Source organism: Felis catus, chromosome C2, assembly GCF_018350175.1.
Source record: "Felis catus isolate Fca126 chromosome C2, F.catus_Fca126_mat1.0, whole genome shotgun sequence".
Taxonomy (NCBI): Eukaryota; Metazoa; Chordata; class Mammalia; order Carnivora; family Felidae; genus Felis; species Felis catus.
This window is the reverse complement of record NC_058376.1, coordinates 155,999,270-156,019,942: the sequence shown is the minus strand read 5'-3', so window position 1 is coordinate 156,019,942 and position 20,673 is coordinate 155,999,270. Positions and strand designations below refer to the sequence as shown.

Below are 20,673 nucleotides of genomic sequence, written 5' to 3'. Positions count from 1 at the left end.
TTCGGATTCTGACTCTGCCTCTCCCTCACTTGCAGTCTGCCTCTCTCTCTCTCAAAAATAAATGCACATTAAAAGAAAAAAAGAACACTGAGGAATACATCGTTGTTTAATCCCCAGTCTATGGTATTTTTGTCATAGCAGCTGAGGCAGACTAAGACTCTAGACATTCTTATCCACTGGGTAATGCCTCAAGTAAGTAAAGAAAACAAACTTCAAACAGTATGTGTGGGAAAATCCCATTTTGTTTGTGTTTTTTTGTTAGTAGGATCTTTTTTATTCAGGGAAAACAAAACAAAACAGTTTTCCAACCACACGGAGGAGGGGGATGGGTAGGGGGAGGTGTCCATCCATCCAGCCCCAGCCCCCAGCTCACGTGGGGTAATGGCCCCCCAAATAAAAACGGTGCCTGTGTATGGGAAGGAGGGGGTGAAAAAGCAGTAGGGAGAGGTGGGGCAAGGAGACGGACAGACGAGGTCAGTACCGGGAATGCTGACGCGTGGGAGGCCATTTCGTAACATTTCTTGCCGATCGCACCACCCTGGACACCCTTGCCCCTCAGCAGGATGGGCGTCTTGGAAGTCACGGTGACAGTGATGTTGAAAGTGGAGTTGTGCAGGTGCTCCTGGTATGAAAACCCGCGGTAAATCCCCTGTCCTGCAGCAGCGAGTCCAGATTAAAAGAACATTTCTGGCTCCCGGGTGTCAGCCTATTCACCAAAAAACCTGACTGGTCCTGGCCAACCGGGACACCAGTCTCAGCTGGCATGGTGTTGACGGATGTTTGGTTTTCCCGGGACGGTGGCCCAGACCGAGGGCGACTCCTCATAGCCCACGATGGCCTTGTCCCGACTGGTGCCGCCTGCGGTGAGGTCTTGGATGTGGGTGTTCACCCACCTTGGTGCTGCTGCTGGGGCCCCCCGGGTGGGGCTCTCGCTGGGCTGGGGGGCTCCTGCTGGCAGGGGGGGTAGGCTGAGAGCTCGGGACTGCCCTACCCCTACAGACCGGCTCTGCTCATTGAGCCACAGCCCTCACACCGCCCCTGAAACCCCATTTTTGTATATAATAAGCCGCTCAGCAAGGTAGAATTTTGTTTTAATTAGTAGAGAAACTACCATTTAAAATTAATAGCCGTGGGGCACCTGGCTGGCTCAGTCGGAAGAGCATGCAACTTGTGATCTCTGGGTTGTGGGTTCGAGCCCCTCTACATTTTGTGCAGGGACTACTGAAAACAATAAATACGTAAACTTAAAAAACAAACGGACAGCTGTATCTCTGTTAGTCGAGGTCTCCCACTACTCCTTTGTTCTGGAAGGGGGATTCCTTTCAATTAGGTGGAGTAAGGGAAGCAGGGGAAGGGTGGAGCTGGCACCCTGGGGGGTGGTCGAGGCTGCTCCTCTTGTCCTGTTCTTTGGTACAAGAGTTTGCTGGGAGAAGGTTTGCAAAGTTTCCCGAAGACTTCTGGAGGCTTCTGGGAGGTGTTCAATGTGAGGCTTTATACGTTGTGAAAGGATCCCCACCTTCCATCGCTTTTGTGTCAGTGTGAGAACACCTAAGTTCTCTCAGCAGATTTCAACTACATAATTCGGTAGTTTAAACTATAGGCATCGTGCCATCGGTAGATCCTCGGACCTTGTTCCTCTCGTAAGGGAAAGTTTGTGCCCTTTGCCAAACTGCCCTTATTCCCCCCCCCTTCCCAGCCTCTGGCAACCACTATTCTACTATGTTTCTATGAGTTTTGCTTTTTAATTTTTTTCCTGAGTCCACACATAAGTGATACAATGCGGTGTTTGTCCTCCTCTGTCTGGTTTATTTCACTTAGGGTGATGCCTTCCGTGTTCACTCATGTTGTTGCATATGGCAGGGTTACCTTCTTTTTATGGCTGAATATATATATATATATATATATATACACATATATATATGTATGTATATATATAAAATATAATTAAATATATTATATATTATCTTATTTAAATATATAATATATATTTATTTTATAAATATAAAATATACACAGAAAAAGGTATTTATAAACATTATAGGCATAAAATCCTAGACGCTTAGGTTGTTTCCATACCATGCTGTGATGACTATTGGGGTACAGACACCTCTTTGAGCTGATGATTTTGTTACTTTGCACACATGCCCAAAAGTAGGATTGCTGGATCACAGGGTAGTTCTATTTCTAACTTCTTTTTTTTTTTTTTTTTAATTTTTTTTTCAACATTTATTTATTTTTGGGACAGAGAGAGACAGAGCATGAACGGGGGAGGGGCAGAGAGAGAGGGAGACAAAGAATCGGAAACAGGCTCCAGGCTCCGAGCCATCAGCCCAGAGCCTGACACGGGGCTCGAACTCACGGACCGCGAGATCGTGACCTGGCTGGAGTCGGACGCTTAACCGACTGCGCCACCCAGGCGCCCCTATTTCTAACTTCTTGATGAAACTTCATTTGGTTTTCCAGAGTGGCTGTACCAGTTTATACCTCCAACAAATGTGCAAGGGTTGCCTTTTCTCCACATCCTTGCTAGCATTTAGTATTTCTCGTCTTTTTGACAATAGCTCTTCTAACAGGTATGGGACGATATCTCACTGTAGCTTTGATTTGCATTTCCCTGATGATTAGTGAGCATCTTTACATGTACCCATTGGCCATTTGTATATTTTCTTTGGGAACAGGTCTTCTGCCTGGTTTTTTTTTATTGAGTTATCTGTTTTGCTTGTTTGTTTTTGCCATTGAGTTGATGAGTTCCTTATATATTTTAGATATTAGCTCTTATTGGACATATGGTTTGTAAATATTTTCTCCCATTCCAAAGGTTGCCTTTTAGTTTTGTTGATGGTTTCTTATTCTGTGCTTTTTAGTTTGATATAGTCTCACTTCTTTATTTTTGCTTCTGTTGCCTTTGCTCTTGGTGTCCTGTCCAAAAAATGATCACCAAGACCAACGTCAAGGAGCTTATCTCCTATGTTTTCTTCTAAGAGTTTTATGGTTTCCAGTCTTTTTTTTTTTTTTTTTAACGTTTATTTATTTTTGAGACAGAGAGAGACAGAGCATAAACGGGGGAGGGTCAGAGAGAGAGGGAGACACAGAATCGGAAGCAGGCTCCAGGCTCTGAGCCGTCAGCACAGAGCCCGACGTAGGGCTCAAACCCACAAACCGCGAGATCATGACCTGAGCCGAAGTCGGACGCCCAACTGACTGAGCCACCCAGGCGCCCCCTATGGTTTCCGGTCTTAAATTCAAGTCTTTAATCCGTTTTGAGTTGATGTTTTAGTATAGTCTAAGATAGGGATCTAGTTTCATTCTTTTGCAGGTGGATATATGATTTTCCCAACACCATTTATTTATGGGACTATCCTTTCCTCATTGTATATTCTTGGCTCCTTTGTCAAAAATTAGTTGACCAAATGCAAACAGATTTATTTTTGTGCTCTCTATTATGTTCCATTGATCTATGTATCTGGTATTTATGCCAATACTACACGGATTCGATTGCTATAGTTTTGTAATATAGCTTTAAATCATAAACAGTGATGCCTCCAGGGGCGCCTGGGTGGCTCAGTTGGTTAAGCAACTGACTCTTGATTTCAGCTCAGGTCATGATCTCATGGGCTGGAGATCAAGACCCTGTAACTGGGCACCGAGGTGGAGCTTTCTAAGGATTCTCTCTCTCCCTCCCTCTATCTCTTAAAAGAAAAGAAAAGAGGGGTGCCTGGGTGGCTCAGTCGGTTGAGCGTCGGGCTTCGGCTTAGGGTCATGATCTCACAGTTTGTGAGTTCGAGCCCCACATCGGGCTCTGTGCTGACAGCTTAGAGCCTGGAGTCTGCTTTGAATTCTGTGTCTCCCTCTCTCTCTGCTCCTCCCCCACTCATGCTCTCTCTGTCTCCTTCAAAAATAAATAAAAACATTTAAAAAAAGAAAAGAGAGAAAGAAAGAAAGAAAGAAAGCCTCCAGCTTTGTTCATTCTCCAGATTTTGGGGGCTATTTGGAGTCTTTTGTAATTTCATATGAATTTTAGGATTACTTTTTCTATTTCTGTAAAAAATGCCATTGGAATTTTGATAGATTGCATTAAATCTATAGATGGCTCTGGGCATTATGGATATTTTAATGATACAACTCTTCTAATCCGTGAACACAGGCTAGCTTTACATTCTTGCATGTCTTCTTTACGGTCTTTCATCGGTATTTTATAGTTTTGAGTGTGTAGCTTTTTCATCTCCTTGGTTAAATTTATTCCTAAGTGTTTTATTATTTTTGATACTATTGTAAATGAGATTGCTTTCTTAATTTCTCTCCAATAGTTCCAATAGTGTATAGGAATGTAATTGATTTTTATACATTTTGTATCTTGCAACTTTATTAAATTGTCCATGTTTCATTCTTTTTAAATTTTTTTTAATGTTTATTCATTTTTTGATAGAGACAGAGCGTGAGTGGGGGTGGGTGGGCAGAGAGAGAGGGAGACACAGAATCCAAAGCAGGCTCCAGGCTCCGAGCTGTCAGCACAGAGCCCCACGGGGGGTTCCAACTCACAAACCGTGAGATCATGACCTGAGCCGAAGTCAGACGCTTAACCGACTGAGCCACCCAGGCGCCCCTCCATGTTTCATTCTTAAAGCCAACTATAAGCAAGGCTAATCCTTTGGGTTCTCTTCCTGAGCCTACCATGGAAGGACAGAAACATACAGTACATATGATGTACTATGTATACCCGTTAAATACATACGTAGTAGAACCTATAGTATATATATGTGTATATATATATACACATATATATACACACTATATATATATATATATATATACACACTATGAGCACTTACAAGTCAATAAGAAATGAGTAACCCAATAGAAAAATGGCAAAAGGCTAAAAACAAGCAGTTAACAGAAACAACAGAAGTAACTCACACTTAAAAAGAGTTTTTATTTCATTCATAAACAATTAAACATGACGATTAAAAACATAGATGCTACTTTTCATCTAACAGGTTAATAAAGAGCAGGATAAAATTGTCAAGACTGCTAAAAATTCATGAACGTTTTCCAACCTTTTTTTGTTTATATATTAGTTAATTTAAGGTGGATTCATTTGTAGGTAATACAAAACCCAACTCAAACAGGTTCAAACAACGGGGATTTGCTGGGTGGTGGACCGGATCCCAGAGACAGTTCGGGCTTGAGCTCTGGTTTGATTCAGCAGCGCCGTGACGTCATCGGTGTCTTTAGAGTTCTCCTCTCTGACTTCTGGCATGTCAGTTTCATCCAAAGGCTGATTCCCCATCAAGGTCCCAAGATGGTTACCAAAAACTCCCCAAGTACGGTCGACACTTGCATTCTTTATGCCATAGGGCAACTTGGAAAACCTTTCTACAGGGAGTTCTCCTTGATCGGCAAATCCTAATTCACCAATACGGAGTCCAGAAATTCTGTTTCCCAGCCTCCCTCGCAGCTCTGCCGATGCCCTTCCAGACATTCAAGTGCAACTTAGTGACACGAGGCTGCAAGAACCATGCAGAAATCCTCCAGGTAAGGGTGGCAGCACTAGCTGCACAGGCTAGGGTTGCAGAGGCTCGGGGGGGGGGGGACCCTAGGGCCCAGCACCCCTTGCCAGTGTGGTACTTGTGCTCAGTGGGCCAGCAGTTTCTCCAAAACTCTGGAACAGTTATGCAGTAGGATGTAGTCTGCTGTATCCCCCTGAGGCCTGATTCTCGGGCCTTCCCAGAGACTCTCTCAACTCCCTGAAATCCTTTAACAAATTCCTTTTCTGTTTAAAGTATCCACAGTTCATTTCTACTGTGCAAAAGGAAGAACTCTGACATACAGAGAAATGTTCCCTCATCACGTCTGGGGAGAGGAAGGTCGCAGTCAGAAATTCTCTCAAAGGAGCAAGATGTGGGGCACCCGGCTGGCTGAGTGGGTTGAGTGTCCAATTTTGGCCTAGGTCACGATCTCGCGGTTCCTGTGTTAGGCTGCCAGGTGGGGCTCTGCCCTGTGGGGCTGGCTGCACGGAGCCTGCTTCAGATTCTCTGTCTCCCTGTCTCCGCCCTCCCCTGCTTGCACTCTCTCTTTCAAAACTAAATAAACATTAAAAAAAAAAAAAAAAGAGCAAAATGTTTCCTTCTCTGATGCCTCTGGCAAACCTTTTTTCTCAAAAGCCAGAATTGTGGTTTTTTTTGTTTTTTTTTCCTGAATTACTGGGGTTCGAAGATGGGATTCCACTTACGATGGAAGGCTCAAGCCACGTATCTATCCCTTAAGGCTTAAGACGAAGGACAAAGAGAGAGAAGTGAGAACAGCCAGGTGACGATCAGAATATTAAAGAAGGATGAAGAAGTGAAGGCGTATGGGAGGGAGGCGGACCTTGAGGTCTACCAGAAAAAGCTTATCTTAAACTCCTTAGTTGTATCTGTACCCGGCTCTTCACACATATATTCCTCTTTGGTGCTCTCAGCTCTGCATGAACACTTGTCATGTTGATGGTCACCGCTTGGAACTTCTGGAAACAGTCACCAGGACAGAATGCAGCTTCCTCTTTCTGTGGTCAGAAGAGGTGTGAGTGAGGGGCCAGTTCCTTGTTTCCTCAATCTCCCTTTGGTAAGAATTGGGGCAATAAAAAGAATGACAATGCCTTTCTCCTTAGTTTAACGGACGGTCCTTATGAAATTCAATGCTCATTGTTATACTCTATTTCCTAATTCTTGTCCCCTATTTTTAGGCACCAATCTCTGTCAACAATGCTTCTTTCTCCCCTCTCAAAGCCGGTCTCCGTTCATTCTTTGAAACAACCCACCCCTTCCAACGGATTGGACTGTATTCCCGGCAGTATATTCCTCACAATTCGGAGCCTGTTCTGAACAGTACATTTCCCAAGAGTGAATCTCACCCTCGGGACTACTGACATTTTAGGCTGGGTCAGTTTTTGCTGTGGGGCCCAGTACTGTGCATGTAGGTAGCATCACTGGCTTCTACCCTACCCTCCGGATGCCAGCAGCATCCCTCCCCTGTCATCCTCCGCCCCCTCGAGTTGTTAAAACCCAAAATGTCCCAGACACTGCTGAATGTTCTCTGGGGGACAGAATTACTTCTCCCTGAGAACCACTACACAAATGCCCTGGGGAGTAAGAGCAGTGAAGTCCTCTCATAGTCCGAGTGACCGTGGGGAACTTGGACTAGCCAGGCCCCACACAAACTACAAAGTGGGTGAAAGAACTCACTTCTGGGACTTGTGGATGAGTCACTTTGTTCTCTTAAAGGTGCTGGAGGTTACTGTTGAATCATCAACTCCCAAAGACGAATATTAATTTTCATAGAGTACAGCCTGACATCAAAGTGGAGTATACTTTTTCATCTGCCCTATAATTTGCAAGGCCATGTCGCTCTCTTTTTTTTTTTTTTTTAATTTTTTTTAACGTTTATTTATTTTTGAGACAGAGAGACAGAGCATGAACGGGGGAGGGTCAGAGAGAGAGACACAGAATCTGAAACAGGCTCCAGGCTCTGAGCTGTCAGCACACAGCCCGACTCAGGGCTTGAACTCACTGACTGCAAGATCATGACCTGAGCCGAAGTCGGCTGGTTAACCGACTGAGCCACCCGGGCGCCCCAAGGCCACATCTCTCTTAATGAGGCATTCCACATTATTACTTTTAATCGACCTACCTTGCTTCCAAATGTATCTTCTTCGGATCATTCCTGGGTAATATTCCTTTTAATTCCCTTAGATTTGGCCCAAAGAGTCGAAATTATTACTTGGAAATTTAATCTTGTAGGTTTTTTTTTTTTTTTTTTTTTTTGATGGTGGTTGTTATTTGGCGTATGGTACATATGTATTTGGTACATGAATTTTAGGTTGTCTGATACACAGTTATTAAAAACTTTTAATTGTAGCCTTTATTTATTTATTTTTTTTCTGGAAAACGTCATCCTTCAGTATGATGAAGTGTCCTCCATTGTGTTTAAGTCTTTTTGGCTTGCATCGTCTGGCAGCAAGATAACCACCTTTGCATTCTTATTGTTTCGTTTGTCTTGTGTATCTTTGTCTAGTCTTATTTATCCTTTCTGAATCACTTCGTTTAAGTGTATCGCCTCTAGGTGACTTTTGAGGCATCATAAACCATACCAGAACTTAGCGGCTTAAATCAAGAGCCATTCAGCTCATAATTCTGTTGTTTGGTTGGCGTGTGTCGTCTGGGCTGGCTCAGCTAATCTCTGCTGGGCTTGCTCATGTGTTTGAGGTCAGCAAGGGGGCTGGCCGGCGGCTGGATTCTCTCAGATAGCTTTGCTCACATGTCTAACAGCTAGCTGGTTGTCGGCTAGGCCTGGGAGAGTGACTGGGCCATGGGTCTTTCATAATCCAGCAGGCTAAACTGCACACTCAGAAGTCACAGGGTTTCAAGTGCAGCACGAAGGGACCAGCCCTGATGACTGAAGGGTCACTTGCATTCCAACTGCTGATGCCCCACTGGCCAAAGCAATTCACAGCAACAACCCAGACTTAAGGGCTGGAGGAAAAGACCCCACGGCTTGATGGGAAAGATTTTGCACACGGCAAAGTCACAGATGAAGGGAGGGTAAGAATTTGTGGCCAATTTTATCATCTATCATATCTAGTTTTCCTTCGCGAGTCAACATAAAAGTCTTCTCCTTTCAATGGTTGATTTAAACCCAATTACATCTATGATTGTTATGTTCAATCTCAATTTTGTCACACTTTTCAGTGCTTTACTTGTTAAGTGTATCATTATTTTTACTGTTTTTCCCCATTTGGCCTATTTGCTCTTTTTAATTTTCTTCTTCCTTCCTTCCTTCCTTCCTTCCTTCCTTCCTTCCTTCCTTCCTTCCTTCCTTCCCTTTCTTTCTTTTTCTTTCTTTTCTTTCTTTCTTTCTTTCTTTCTTTCTTTTTCTTTCTTTCTTTCTTTTCTTTCCTTTCTCTTTCCTTTTCTTTCTTTCCTTTCTTCCTTTTCTTTCCTTTTTTCTTTCTTTCTTTCCTTTTCTTTCTCTTTCCTTTTCTTCCTTCCTTTTCTTTCCTTTTTTTTCTTTCTTCCTTCCTTTTCTCTTTTTTTCCTTCCTTCCTTCCTTCCTTCCTTCCTTCCTTCCTTCCTTCCTTCCTTCCTTCCCTTTCTTTCCTTTTCTTTCTTTTTCTCTTTCCTTTTCTTTCTTTCCTTTCTTCCTTCCTTTTCTCTCCTTTTTCTTTCTTTCCTTTCTTTAGTTTTCTTTCTTTCTTTCTTCCTTTTCTTTCCTTTTTCTTTTTTTTAATTTTTTTTATTAAAAAAATTTTTTTTCAACGTTTATTTATTTTTGGGACAGAGAGAGAGAGACAGAGCATGAATGGGGGAGGGGCAAAGAGAGAGGGAGACACAGAATCGGAAACAGGCTCCAGGCTCCGAGCCATCAGCCCAGAGCCCGACGCGGGGCTCGAACTCACGGACCGCAAGATCGTGACCTGGCCGAAGTCGGACGCTTAACCGACTGCGCCACCCAGGCGCCCCTCTTTCCTTTTTCTTTCTTTCCTTTCTTTCCTTTCTTCCTTCCTTTTCTTTCCTTTTCTTTTTCTTTCTTTCTTCCTTCCTTCTTCCCTCCCTTCCTCCTTCTCTCTCTCTCTCTCTCTCTGTTTCCTTGAGAGACAGAATCTTAAGCAGGCTCCACATCCAGCCTGGGACCTGCTGTGGGGCTTGATCTCATACCATGCATGCAATCATGACTTGAGCAGAAATCAAGAGTTGGATGCCCAAATGGCTAAGCCACCCAGGTGCCCCTTCTTTTGGTGTTTATGCATATATTTTACCTTATTTATTTATTTTGTATTACTTGATTTTATTTTACACTAGGTGGTGGGCACAAAGCAATCCTCTTAGTAAAGTTGACAATTAGCTTCACTCAGAACATTTTTAATAATGCACATTAAAAAAAAAGTATTCATCTTACAAATTGTTCTGCAATCCAAATATACAATAGCTTGGAAAACAACATTTAGAAAACAAAAGCCAATGTAAAGAGACAGATTAAAACAACTAGAGCAGTACAGGTTTTATATGGCTCTGATCTTCCAGTTTCCTTGCTGCATCGTCAATGTCAGAAATCTGTTCCTTCAGCTGGCTCCATTGCTCAGGATTTAAAGAAATACCTTTTCTTCCTGGTTTCATTTCACCTTCCGGATCCACCCAATATTCTCTAACATCAATTAGGACTTTCCCTTTAAAGTCTGGAACACTGACATACCTCGTTTTCCCAATCTGAAACTAGTTATCATCTCCGCTGCTGCTCTGCTTAGAGGATGACAGGGCTCTTCAAGTCTCACCAGTCTTTGGCTTTACAGGTTTTTCTGGAGTAACTTGCTTTTCCTGCTTTAACTTTTTGTCAACCTCACTGTCAGAATCAGTGCCAGAAAAGCTTGCAGAAACAAGTTCCTTTGGTTTAGGTATTGCCCCTCTTGCAGCCGAACAGCCTTCTGCTCGCTTGCTTGTAACTCTTTTTTAGGTAAGCTTTAGATCAGCATGGAGCCCAACGTGGGGGTTTGGGGGTTGAGCTCACGACCCTGAGATCAAGATCTGAGATCATGACCCTGAGATCAAGTGTGTATACACACTTGAAGGTTTACCTTTTTACTAATGCCTTTTTCTTAATTATTTGGTCTCCTTTTTCCTTCCTTCTGCTATTTGGTTTGTCAGGTTTAAATGACATTTGATGGTATCATTTAAAAATTTTTTGATTTCCATCACCCACTCACCAATCAGATTACTTATTCTACTTTTCCTTTCTGATATTTGCAATGTACTATGAAATAGATCCAAAAACTAAGATAGATTAATGGACAGATGGACAGAGGGATGATTAGATAGATGTGTGATAAAGACAGATACATGTCATAATAAGATGTTAATGTTAGAATCTTGTGGTGGATATGTAGGTGTTCTCTTTGAAATTCTATACTGTTTGGGGCGCCTGGGTGGCTCAGTCAGTTGGGCGTCCGACTTCAGCTCAGGTCACGATCTCGCGGTCCGTGAGTTTGAGCCCCGAGTCGGGCTCTGTGTGGACAGCTCAGAGCCTGGAGCCTGCTTCCGATTCTGTGTCTCCCTCTCTCTCTGACTCTCCCCCATTCATGCTCTGTCTCTCTCTGTCTCAAAAATAAATAAACATTAAAAAAATAAATAAAATTCTGTACTGTTTAAAAATTTAAAAATTAAAGCGTAGGGGTAAAAGAACCTAGGAGCCAGCCTGAAGGTGTTTCCATTGGCCAAATCCTTTTTTTTTTTTCTCCGTACCAGTAATAATTTATTTTTTTATTTTTTATTTTTTTCAATGTATGAAGTTTATTGTCAGATTGGTTTCCATACAACACTCAGTGCTCCTCCCAAAAGGTGCCCTCCTCAATACCCATCACCCACCCTCCCCTCCCTCCCACCCCCCCCAACCCTCAGTTTGTTCTCAGTTTTTATGAGTCTCTTATGCTTTGGCTCTCTCCCACTCTAACCTTTTTTTTCCACTGGCCAAATCTTAAACAAAATACAGTATCAAAATACATAATGATAGGAGTAGATTATAATCTATGAGTCCATGATGATGTGAACAAATTCATAACTGAATGAATAATAAATGGGAAAAAAAAGAAAACTCTTCTGTAAACTTACTTACAGAATAATGCCAACTAATAAATATGGGAGGAATGAGGGATAAGAAAATTTCCATTTTGCAATCATCATAGCAATAATAGGTTCAGGGAAGAATCATCAAAGCAAGAAAAAAATCAGTGGAAAAATGTTTAAGGAGGAACAATATATTTATACAGTCTCAAAGTATAGTCCCACAAATTACTTGTTAATTACAAAGAGAAAATGACTTTTCCAGGAAGAAAAATGGTGGACATCACCTTCAAAAATTAGCGTTTAGGGGTACCTGGCTGGCTCAGTCGGTAGAGCGTGCAAGTCTTGATCTTGGGGTTAAGTTTGAGCCCCATGTTGGGTGTAGAGATTTCTTACGAATAAAATCTTAAACAAATTAGGGTTTATTACGAGTGTGAAATTTGTTAATAGCATACAAAGCTATGCACCACGATGTATTTCCTTACTTGCTCAGTCTTTTTTCTTAGAGTATCACTGCCATTCTTTTCTTCTTCCTGATATACTTTTTTCTGAAAGCTCCATCATATCAGGTATTGTGTCTAATCCCACCAATCTTTCCTTCTTTTTTTTTCTCTTTGGGACCTTCCTTCTGGAGGCCTTCATCCTCCTGCTTCAGTCTGGGCTGGCTACTCTTTAGGTCTGTTGCACCACTGCCCTTTTAGGCCTTCCCTTAACTGTTCTCTTCTTATAAACCATCCTCTGTGAGAGTAGAATCAAGACCTCTGTAAATATATACAATGCATTGATCGATTGGCTGCAGAATGCTCTTGATTTAAATTTTGCTTGGCATAGAGTAGGAACTCAGAGATACTTGCTGAATGACTTAGTATGATCATCCAAATGTTACAAATGCTTTGTACCATGAAGTTTACAGGTTTGTTTTTTAACACACGGTCATAAATATTAAATAAGCAAAGACGAGAAATTACGCATACTTTGTGTATATGCATGATTTTCTTACAAGGAACTCAAGTTTGTTTAGTATGAAGAGGTCCTAGTAACACTTACTGACTGCTCCCTGAATCTGGAACAGAGCTAATGAATGCTGCAGGGAACAGACGAGACACACATTCTTGTGTAGCTGTAAAAGCAAATTCACAGAAAAGTCAGGGTGACGGGGTGATGGTGTTCCCTGCTCAAGTTGAAATGCTTAAACAAAGATTGGATTTTAGTGAAAATAGGAGTCTTGAAACATGCCCTCAGTGTTCAGATACTCATAATTTTCAGCTTTCCCAAAATACTTACTTCTATTCATTTTTTTTCAAAATAATTCTGATACTTTATTCTTAGAAGTTATCTTACCCAAGTAAAGCGACTCTCGTCTAGGAGAGACACTAGTGGCAAGGGGCAGTAGTTATTTAAATAGCTGTGAACGGTATCAGAGAACTGGCAACTGATGGAAACACGAACAGCAGTATTTGGGATGAGAGAGAGGGCTTACCTAGGGAGTAACTCGAGACAAAACGTTTAATAGTTTCCCTATTTCTCTTTAAAAATTTTGCTGCTATGTGGACAAAATTTACATACCCATATGTGACAAATGAGTAATTTTCTTTTTTTGCATACGTGTTGCATTTTTTGGAAAGTTAAATATGCAAACAGATTAAAGAGACAAATATTCTCTATTACATGTTGCAAAAAAAACAGTGCTGCTGCCCCACACCATTTTCTGCTTTCCATTCCTTACACAGGAGACGTAAGGTGACATCCTTGCTGCTCTTGATTTCATCGTCTGTTTGTTTCTACTTCTCTCCTATCCTTGAGGCCCCTGTCCCTTACCTATGCAACACTCTAGAGTGTGAAGGAAGTAATGACATCTCGTTTACCTTCTGCCCTTCACCCTCTCACTCTTCCTCTCAGCCCCCAAAGGGCTTCTCTTTCTTGCAGCGCACGAACTTTCCTTACACCAAACCCTTGTCCTATTTACTCTTTCATTCATTCATTGTAAACACTCTCTTTTGTGGCCTTATGGGCTTGGTTTATATCAGCCTCTTTCCTCCCAAACAAAGCTGGACTCCTCCCAAAATAGCAAGTGCTTACTTTCAGGCTATTGTCTCAATATGGACTTCAAAAACTCTTATTTTGAAATTCAAACCTGTTTTCATCGGGTTTGCTCCTTCCAAAGATGCAAGTATTTCCACTGGTTCAATCGGTGGGGTGACGATGGGCCCACCAGAACTATAGATTATCAGGGAGGAAAATCTACTGATTTAACATCCCCCCAAAACATTACACTGAGGCTACTATACTCTAAGAATGTATTTTATGGAGTCTCATTACACAGATGGAATATCAATGTTGTCACTAGCAAGTTCGGAAGCAGTGAAACTCATCCTTGGGATGCATCACCAAGGATGCACCTTGGGATGCAGCCTTGGGATGCATGCTCCTTAACATCCAGCCCTCCCTTCCTTCCTGGGCACCAAGAAGACTATCCTTCCCAGTCCCACTGCATTTTGATGGGGCCAGGTGAGAGGTTCTAGCCAGTGAAATGTGAGTGGAAGTGACGGCTGAGGCAGTGAAAAACTGCTGTGTGATGCCATAGATTTCCTCTTCCCCTTTGAAAGTGGTGTCTCATGTTGGGATAACTGAGTTATAAGATCGAAGTAGTCTGGATCACTAAGACGCTACTTGGAGGACAGCGACCCTGGAGAGTCTACGATGTTAAGATACTGAGATTCTGGAATTGTTTTTCAGTGTTTACAAAGCAACTTTATTGATGTGTGAACATGCTTGACAGAATATGAAGAAAAGAAAAAAATAATGAGATACAAAATTGCACACACAGAGACATGAGAATTATCCAAAGAAAATATATGTGCAGAGAGAAGGAAGTGCAAAGAACTTTGCTTAAAGAAAACATCCAGGTTGTGGAATCGCAGCGTTTTATTTTACATGTGATTCTTCAAATGTGCCAAATTTTCTAGAGAAGGCATGTTATGCTCTGAAGACGGAAAAGAGAAATGTTTTGAAATGACACTAGAAGAGCAGGGGGGAGGAGGAGGAAAAGAAATGGATGAAAGCTGGAAAAGAGGAATGGAGGAGAACACTGGAAAGGGAGAAATTCAGGCCACCTCCCCGAACACTGCACTCACCGCAGGCTCCGTGCCAGGCGCAGCACAGGCCCCGTGGCAAACAGAAAATAAGAGTATGAGGACCACCACCACCCCTGGAGCTTTGGTCTGGGGAGAGGCTGGGAAATAGCAGCCTGTCCGAGTACCTACGCTGTGTGCCCGAGCCAAAGGGAAATTGGGGGCTGTGGGGTGTAGGGAGATGCAGGAAGGCTTCCTGTAGGAGGCAACTTGAGCTGTCTTGAATGAGCTCTCGAAGATCGCCTGGTACAGGGAGGACGATGAGAAGGAGTGAACAAGAGGAGACAGACATCCCCGAGGAGGCTAGTTGTTGAATTTTGTCACAAGAGACAGTTACGAAATTCGTTATTATCAGAACACAAGCATATGCCATCCTTCTTTGGCCACTGGCCTACTGCTTAATTAATGGTTATTGCCTAACTAACTACACTGGCTTATTATCAAATTAATGAGGGCACCTCTTATTGAGAAAGGTTGTCATTTTGATAGGAGAAACGTAAATTTTTTTTCACAAGCAGTGAAACTTATTTACTCATTCAAAAATATTTACTGAGTGCCTACCATGTGCCTAGTGCTGGATATAACAGTACTTAAAAAACAAAACAAAACATTTTTGCCCTTACAGAGCTTATATTCTAGTGGGGAAGTCAGACAAATATTAAATCAACAGCAACAAAAATACTTGCTAGTTAGGTAAGTGTTTTGAAGGAAATAAACAATGGCTGAGTTAGACAGTAACAAGGGGGGAGTAATGGGGAGGAGACATTTCATCCTACACATGAAGAAAGTGGGGAGGAAGTTGTAAGTCATATGAGGAAAGACAGATCTTCGTCATTTTGAGAACTGAAATAAGACCAATGTGACCGGGCAGTAATAAATAAGGAACAAGGGGCAACATATGAAGTTGAAGAGATATGCAGAAATAGATCATGCTGTGGTAAGGAGTTTAGATTTTATTCTAAGTTCCATCAGACAGGATTGCCTTATCTTCCCTTGACCAATGCTGCGCAGTTAACTACATCTGTGTTCATTTCCCTCCTGCCTCAACAAATGATTTATCCCACATCTTTCTGACGGTTAATCCCCCCTCTTCCACCCTCCGTGTTATGGTTGCCCTTTCCTCTCCTCTTTTCATGCACTTTGCGTCTCGGGCTCTTCTGAATCCCCAGTGCATCAGTTCTGCGACCCAACCTACAAGATAATCTATCACCTTCAGTCTTAAAAATACACCTAATCTGATACTATCCTTCCTAATTGATAGCTTCTGACCTATTTCTATTTCTTCGTGTTCCTTTATAGTCCCAGGGTTTTAAAAATCAGCTGACTGCTGATTCCCAAACAAGACCTCTCCCAGAAGCTCTAATCCCATATACCCAGTTGTCAATTTATTGACTCTACTTGAACGGCTGGGTACAAACACTCCCGATCCCCTCCCCATCAGTGGATTATACGTCAGTTTTCCTTGTATCAGTAAATGATTCTACTGACCACTCAGAAGTTCAGGCACCAAAACCAGGCGTCATCCTTGATCACTCCCTTCTCTTCACCTTCCTATCCTGTTTATCAGTAAATTCTTCAATTTGTAACTCAAAAACACATCAACTTAGCTCATTCCTGCTAATGTTACCTTTCGTGATCTCTTGCTTGGATTTCTGAAATCATCTCATGATTTACTTCTCTGCTTTCACCTTGCCTTTCTTTAATGCATTGTCTACATAGCAAAGTGGTTGTTTTATTTTAACCTAGAATCTTTTACTAAAAAGATGAAAATTGTAGGGGCGCCTGGGTGACTCAGTCGGTTAAGCATCTGACTTTGGCTCAGGTCCCGATCTCACGGTTTGTGGGTTCTAGCCCCTTATCGGGCTCTGTGCTGACAGCTCAGAGCCAGGAACCTGTTTCTGATTCTGTGTCTCCCTCTTTCTGCCCGTCCCCCATTTGTGCTCTGTCTCTTCCTACCTCTGAAAAATAAATGTTAAAAAACAATAAATGAAAATTGTGGTAAAATAAACTTTTATAACAAAAGTAGTATGTACGATGGGCAAAACCCATAAATATAGAGAGCTGATGGGGGGGGGGATGGGGAAAATGAGTGAAGGGCCATGGGAGGAGAGGAGACATAGGCTTCCAGTTATGGAATGATTAAGTCACAGGGATAAAAGGTACAGCATAGGGGACAGAGTCAACGGTATGATAATCGCACTGTATGGTGACAGATGGTAGCTAGCGACACTTGTGGTGAGCACAGCATAATTTGCAGACTTGTCAAAATCACTATATTGTACACCTGAAACGAATGTAACATTGTGTGTAAGCTATACTCCAATATAAAAATTAATTTAAAAAACTTCGCAAAACTCAACCATTATAAAAAAAGGTACACAACAATAAAGAAAATAAAAATATACATTTCTACTTCTAAAGACTAAACTGCTAAAACCTTCCAGCATAATCCTAGATATTTTTTGTAGTACACAAATACACATATATGCATTTTGTAATCAAAGTGAGATACCGTAACATACATACTGTTCTGTGACTTGCTCTTTTCCGCTAATGATCTCCATCTTTCCATGGCAATACATTTGCATCTTATATTCAGTCCCTCGATATCGAAATTTCTTCAGCTGTCCTGAAAGTGCATTTTGTAGGGAGCCTCTTCGTACTAGGATTCAATCTGCTCTTATGTACCCTAATTTTTTTTGTTTTTTCATACAGCAGTGGCTTTTTTCATAACGATCCATCGTTGAAGAGATGGAGCCGGTTGTCCTGCAGAAAATTCCACCTCTTGGATGTTTGGTTACTTCCTATGGATCATTTAATTTGCTCCTGTATCCCCTGTATTTCTAATAAGCTGTTCGTTAGGTGCAAAGGCTTGATAGACTCAAGTTACACATTTTTGCCTGGAATATATCATAGATGATATTGTATACTTCATGCTACATCCCATCAAGAGATACGACATCAGATTGATGCACAGGGTGGCCTTTTTAAAACAAACTGTATCATGTCGATATCGTCTAAATCCCACTTATGGGTTCCTTGGCATTTATTCTATAATACAAATTCTGTAACTTGGCCTACAAGGTTCTGGATGACTGATGCTTGCTTACTCTTCTAACTTTATTTTATCCCATTCCCCGTGTGGTTTTTAAGTTTTTGCCAGTTTACTTCAACTTCCCGAACAAGGGAAGTGTTTGCTTCCTGGGACTTGGCACTTGCAACCCCATCGGTCTGCGAGATTCTCCTTTGCCACTCTTCCCCTCTTCTAATGTCAAGCATCATCTCAAAGTGCAGGTCGTTTTCAGTTGACCCCAGAGAAGCCTACTCTGATTGTCTTGTTTAAATAGGTTCTTCCAAGGGACCCTAATACCCTACGCTCCGAGCACCCTGTTTTTCCTACCATACTCTGGACACTTTGTACACCTTAGTTTCTGTGTCCTTACCTGCCTGTAAGTTGCATTGCACCGTGGCAGGGACCTTGCCTATAAGGCTCACTGTGCCCTCAGTCCTGGTGTATAGCAATGCGTGGCGTGAACTACCATAGGTCACAACAACCCCGAGGCTGCAACGTCTTGGACAGGTCGCCGCAGACTCTCGTAGGGGCCAGTAACAACACTTCACCGACAAGTTGTTCGAGTGGAGGCATCGTGGCTTTTCCGTGAAGGCGCCGCAAGCAGCTCGCTGGAAGGAGAGGCTTCCACTTGCGAAAGAAAAATCCAGCCCCCTCCCCGGGAGACGCCCCCGTCCCGGGCCAGCGGCTCCGCGTCCCCGCCCGCCTCACGTGACTGCGGGCGGCGCGCGCCAGTGCGCCTGCGCGGGAGCTCCCGGAAGTGGCCGGACCCACAGCTCGGGCGGAGAGCCCGTCCGTCGGTTCGTCGGTCCGCCGGTCCGCCAGCCGGGTCGTCCGCGCGCCTCGGCCCTCGTCGGCGTCCCGCGCGGCCTGGGTGGCCCGAACCGCGGCCGAGGTGCCCGCCATGGCGACGTTCATCTCGGTCCAGCTGAAGAAGACCTCGGAGGTGGACCTGGCCAAGCCGCTGGTGAAGTTCATCCAGCAGACGTACCCGAGCGGCGGGGAGGAGCAGGCCCAGTACTGCCGCGCGGCGGAGGAGCTCAGCAAGCTGCGCCGCGCCGCGCTCGGCCGCCCGCTGGACAAGCACGAGGGCGCTCTCGAGACGCTCCTGAGGTGGGCCCGGGGGCGAGCGGTGGGGAGGTGGGCAGTGGCCCGCCGCCCCCGCGTCTCCCTCCGCCCGTGCGGGGCCCCTCCCTCGCCCGCCCGGCCCCGGCCCGGCCGCCCCGCCCTGGCTGGGCCGGGCGCGTAGGTGTGGCCCGCATTCCTCCTCGGTGAGCCGGAAGCGGCCCCGCGGGCCGCCGCTCGCCCTGCCCTCCCGTCCGTCCCGCCCGCCCGCCCGCCCGCGCCGGTCCCGGCCCCGGCCCCGGCCCCGGCCCCGGCTCCGGTTCTGCTGGGACTCGGCCCATCGGATGCCCGGCGCGAACGGGGTTGCCCGCGCGCCGCGCGCTCTCGCCGCATTTTCCCACGAGTGATTGCCCCCACTCTTTGGGGGTCTCCGAGACACCGCCCTTCCCCCCATTTTTGCGTCGCCGCGCAACTTTCCGGGCCGGGTTAGGATTTCATGACCGTAGTTGTTTGAGGGAAGTGGGAGAATTGGGACACTGGGACGGACGTCTAGGACTAACTGCGTTATTGTCACTCGGCCTGAGCCACCTTTTTGAGTTCGTTATAATCGCACGGCGGAGAATTCCCAGGGTTAGGAGCTGCGGTTATTTGAAATTAAACTCGAGAGGTTGTTGAAAATCAGTTTTTTTTTTTTTTTTTTCTTCCCCGAGCAGGTAGGCGCCCAAGGGAGTGAATTTGTTATCCTAACAAATGCTTATGGAGCTCATGCTGTATTTAATGAGGGTTCCGTTTGCGGTACTTTTTCGGATCGGATGACAACGTTTTCATATAACTTAGCGGTTCAAAATGTTCTTTTGCCTACCTTTGAACAGCCTCGTTTCTTGCGTGTAACGTATTCTCCTTGTCTCGCCGGACAGACACAGCTGTATTAGGATGCAAGGAGCAGCCCTGGTTAAACTAGTTTTCTTATTTGTTCTGGTATCTGAAAAGCGTAGGAATAGTGCTTCTTTAGGTTTAAGAACCACTTAAGCCTAAAGAATCTTGCATCCATGATGATTCCCTTTTAGGTGAATTTTGTTTCTGTATTGGGAGACATGCCCCCGCCCCCCCCAGCTCTACTGTGATTACAGTGGTCCGTAATACATAAATAAGAGAGTGCTTTTCTCCTTCTCTCTGGCGAAGTCCATGGGAGGCCTCTGATTGGGTTGGCTCTTGCCCACTTACGAGTGGAAATGTACTAATTTGCTTGCCCTTGTGTGAGTCACTCTCTGCTATAACTTTTCCATCCCACATGGATCAAAGTGGTAATAATATGGACTGGGGGAGGGCTGGTTCCTCCAAGGGAGGATACTGAATAGATTGCCCAGAGAGATTAGGACCCTTTGGTGTCCTTTTTTTGTTTGTTTTTTTGTTGTTGTTGTTGTTTATTTTGAGCGAGCACAAGTCGGGGAGGAAGAGAGAGACAGAGAGACAGACAGAGAATCCCAAGCAGGCTCTGCACTGTCAGTGGCAGAGCCAGATGCAGGGCTCAAAGTTAGGAACGGTGAGATCATGACCCGAGCCGCAACGTAGAATTGGATGCTTATCTGACTGAGCCACCCAGTGGCTCAGTATCATTTTTAAAGATAGGACTGTCGGGTTGCCAAGATCATTAGTTTGATACTTATTATGAGCTTTTTGTTAAGGTAACCTAGGAATTCTTAGTCATTGTTTTTAGAACTAACTTAAAAAAAAAATGCAAAGCGAGTTTTTAAAAAAGGCATTTGTTTTGAGAGGGGGAGGAGGGGCAGAGAGGGAGAGAGAGAATCCCAAGCAGGCTCTG

The 20,673-nt window shown here is 43.9% G+C and overlaps 1 protein-coding gene, 2 long non-coding RNA genes and 1 pseudogene across 11 annotated transcripts in view; 2 read left to right on the top strand and 2 right to left on the bottom strand.

Moving 5' to 3' along the window:
- The window catches only part of LOC111562327, a 58,997-nt gene extending 52,352 nt beyond the window's left edge, over nucleotides 1-6,645 (top strand). Inside the window, exons 3-4 of one of the 3 annotated variants that reach the window (XR_006585707.1) lie at nucleotides 5,263-5,532; nucleotides 5,781-6,645. This is a non-coding gene — a long non-coding RNA (uncharacterized LOC111562327). The remainder of the gene's footprint in view (nucleotides 1-5,262; nucleotides 5,533-5,780) is intronic. The other 2 variants (XR_006585705.1, XR_006585702.1) reach the window with 2 other exon arrangements.
- Nucleotides 6,646-9,877: 3,232 nt separating this feature from the next.
- LOC123380065 lies at nucleotides 9,878-10,475 on the bottom strand (annotated as a pseudogene).
- Nucleotides 10,476-11,763: 1,288 nt separating this feature from the next.
- Nucleotides 11,764-16,553, bottom strand: LOC123380195. The gene is made up of 2 exons (XR_006585701.1): nucleotides 12,633-16,553; nucleotides 11,764-12,346 (listed from the first exon to the last, which is right to left on the bottom strand). It is a non-coding gene; the product is annotated as an uncharacterized LOC123380195 (long non-coding RNA).
- Nucleotides 16,554-18,538: 1,985 nt separating this feature from the next.
- PDCD6IP (programmed cell death 6 interacting protein) overlaps nucleotides 18,539-20,673 on the top strand; it is a 76,113-nt gene continuing 73,978 nt past the window's right edge. For 2 of the 7 annotated variants that reach the window (XM_023260787.2, XM_045037910.1), the window contains exon 1: nucleotides 18,541-18,899. In XM_023260787.2, the coding sequence (XP_023116555.1) occupies nucleotides 18,691-18,899 (209 nt within the window). In that variant the 5' untranslated portion in view covers nucleotides 18,541-18,690. Of the gene's footprint in view, nucleotides 18,900-20,673 lie in introns of all 7 variants that reach the window. The other 5 variants (XM_023260788.2, XM_023260789.2, XM_045037911.1 and 2 more) reach the window with 4 other exon arrangements.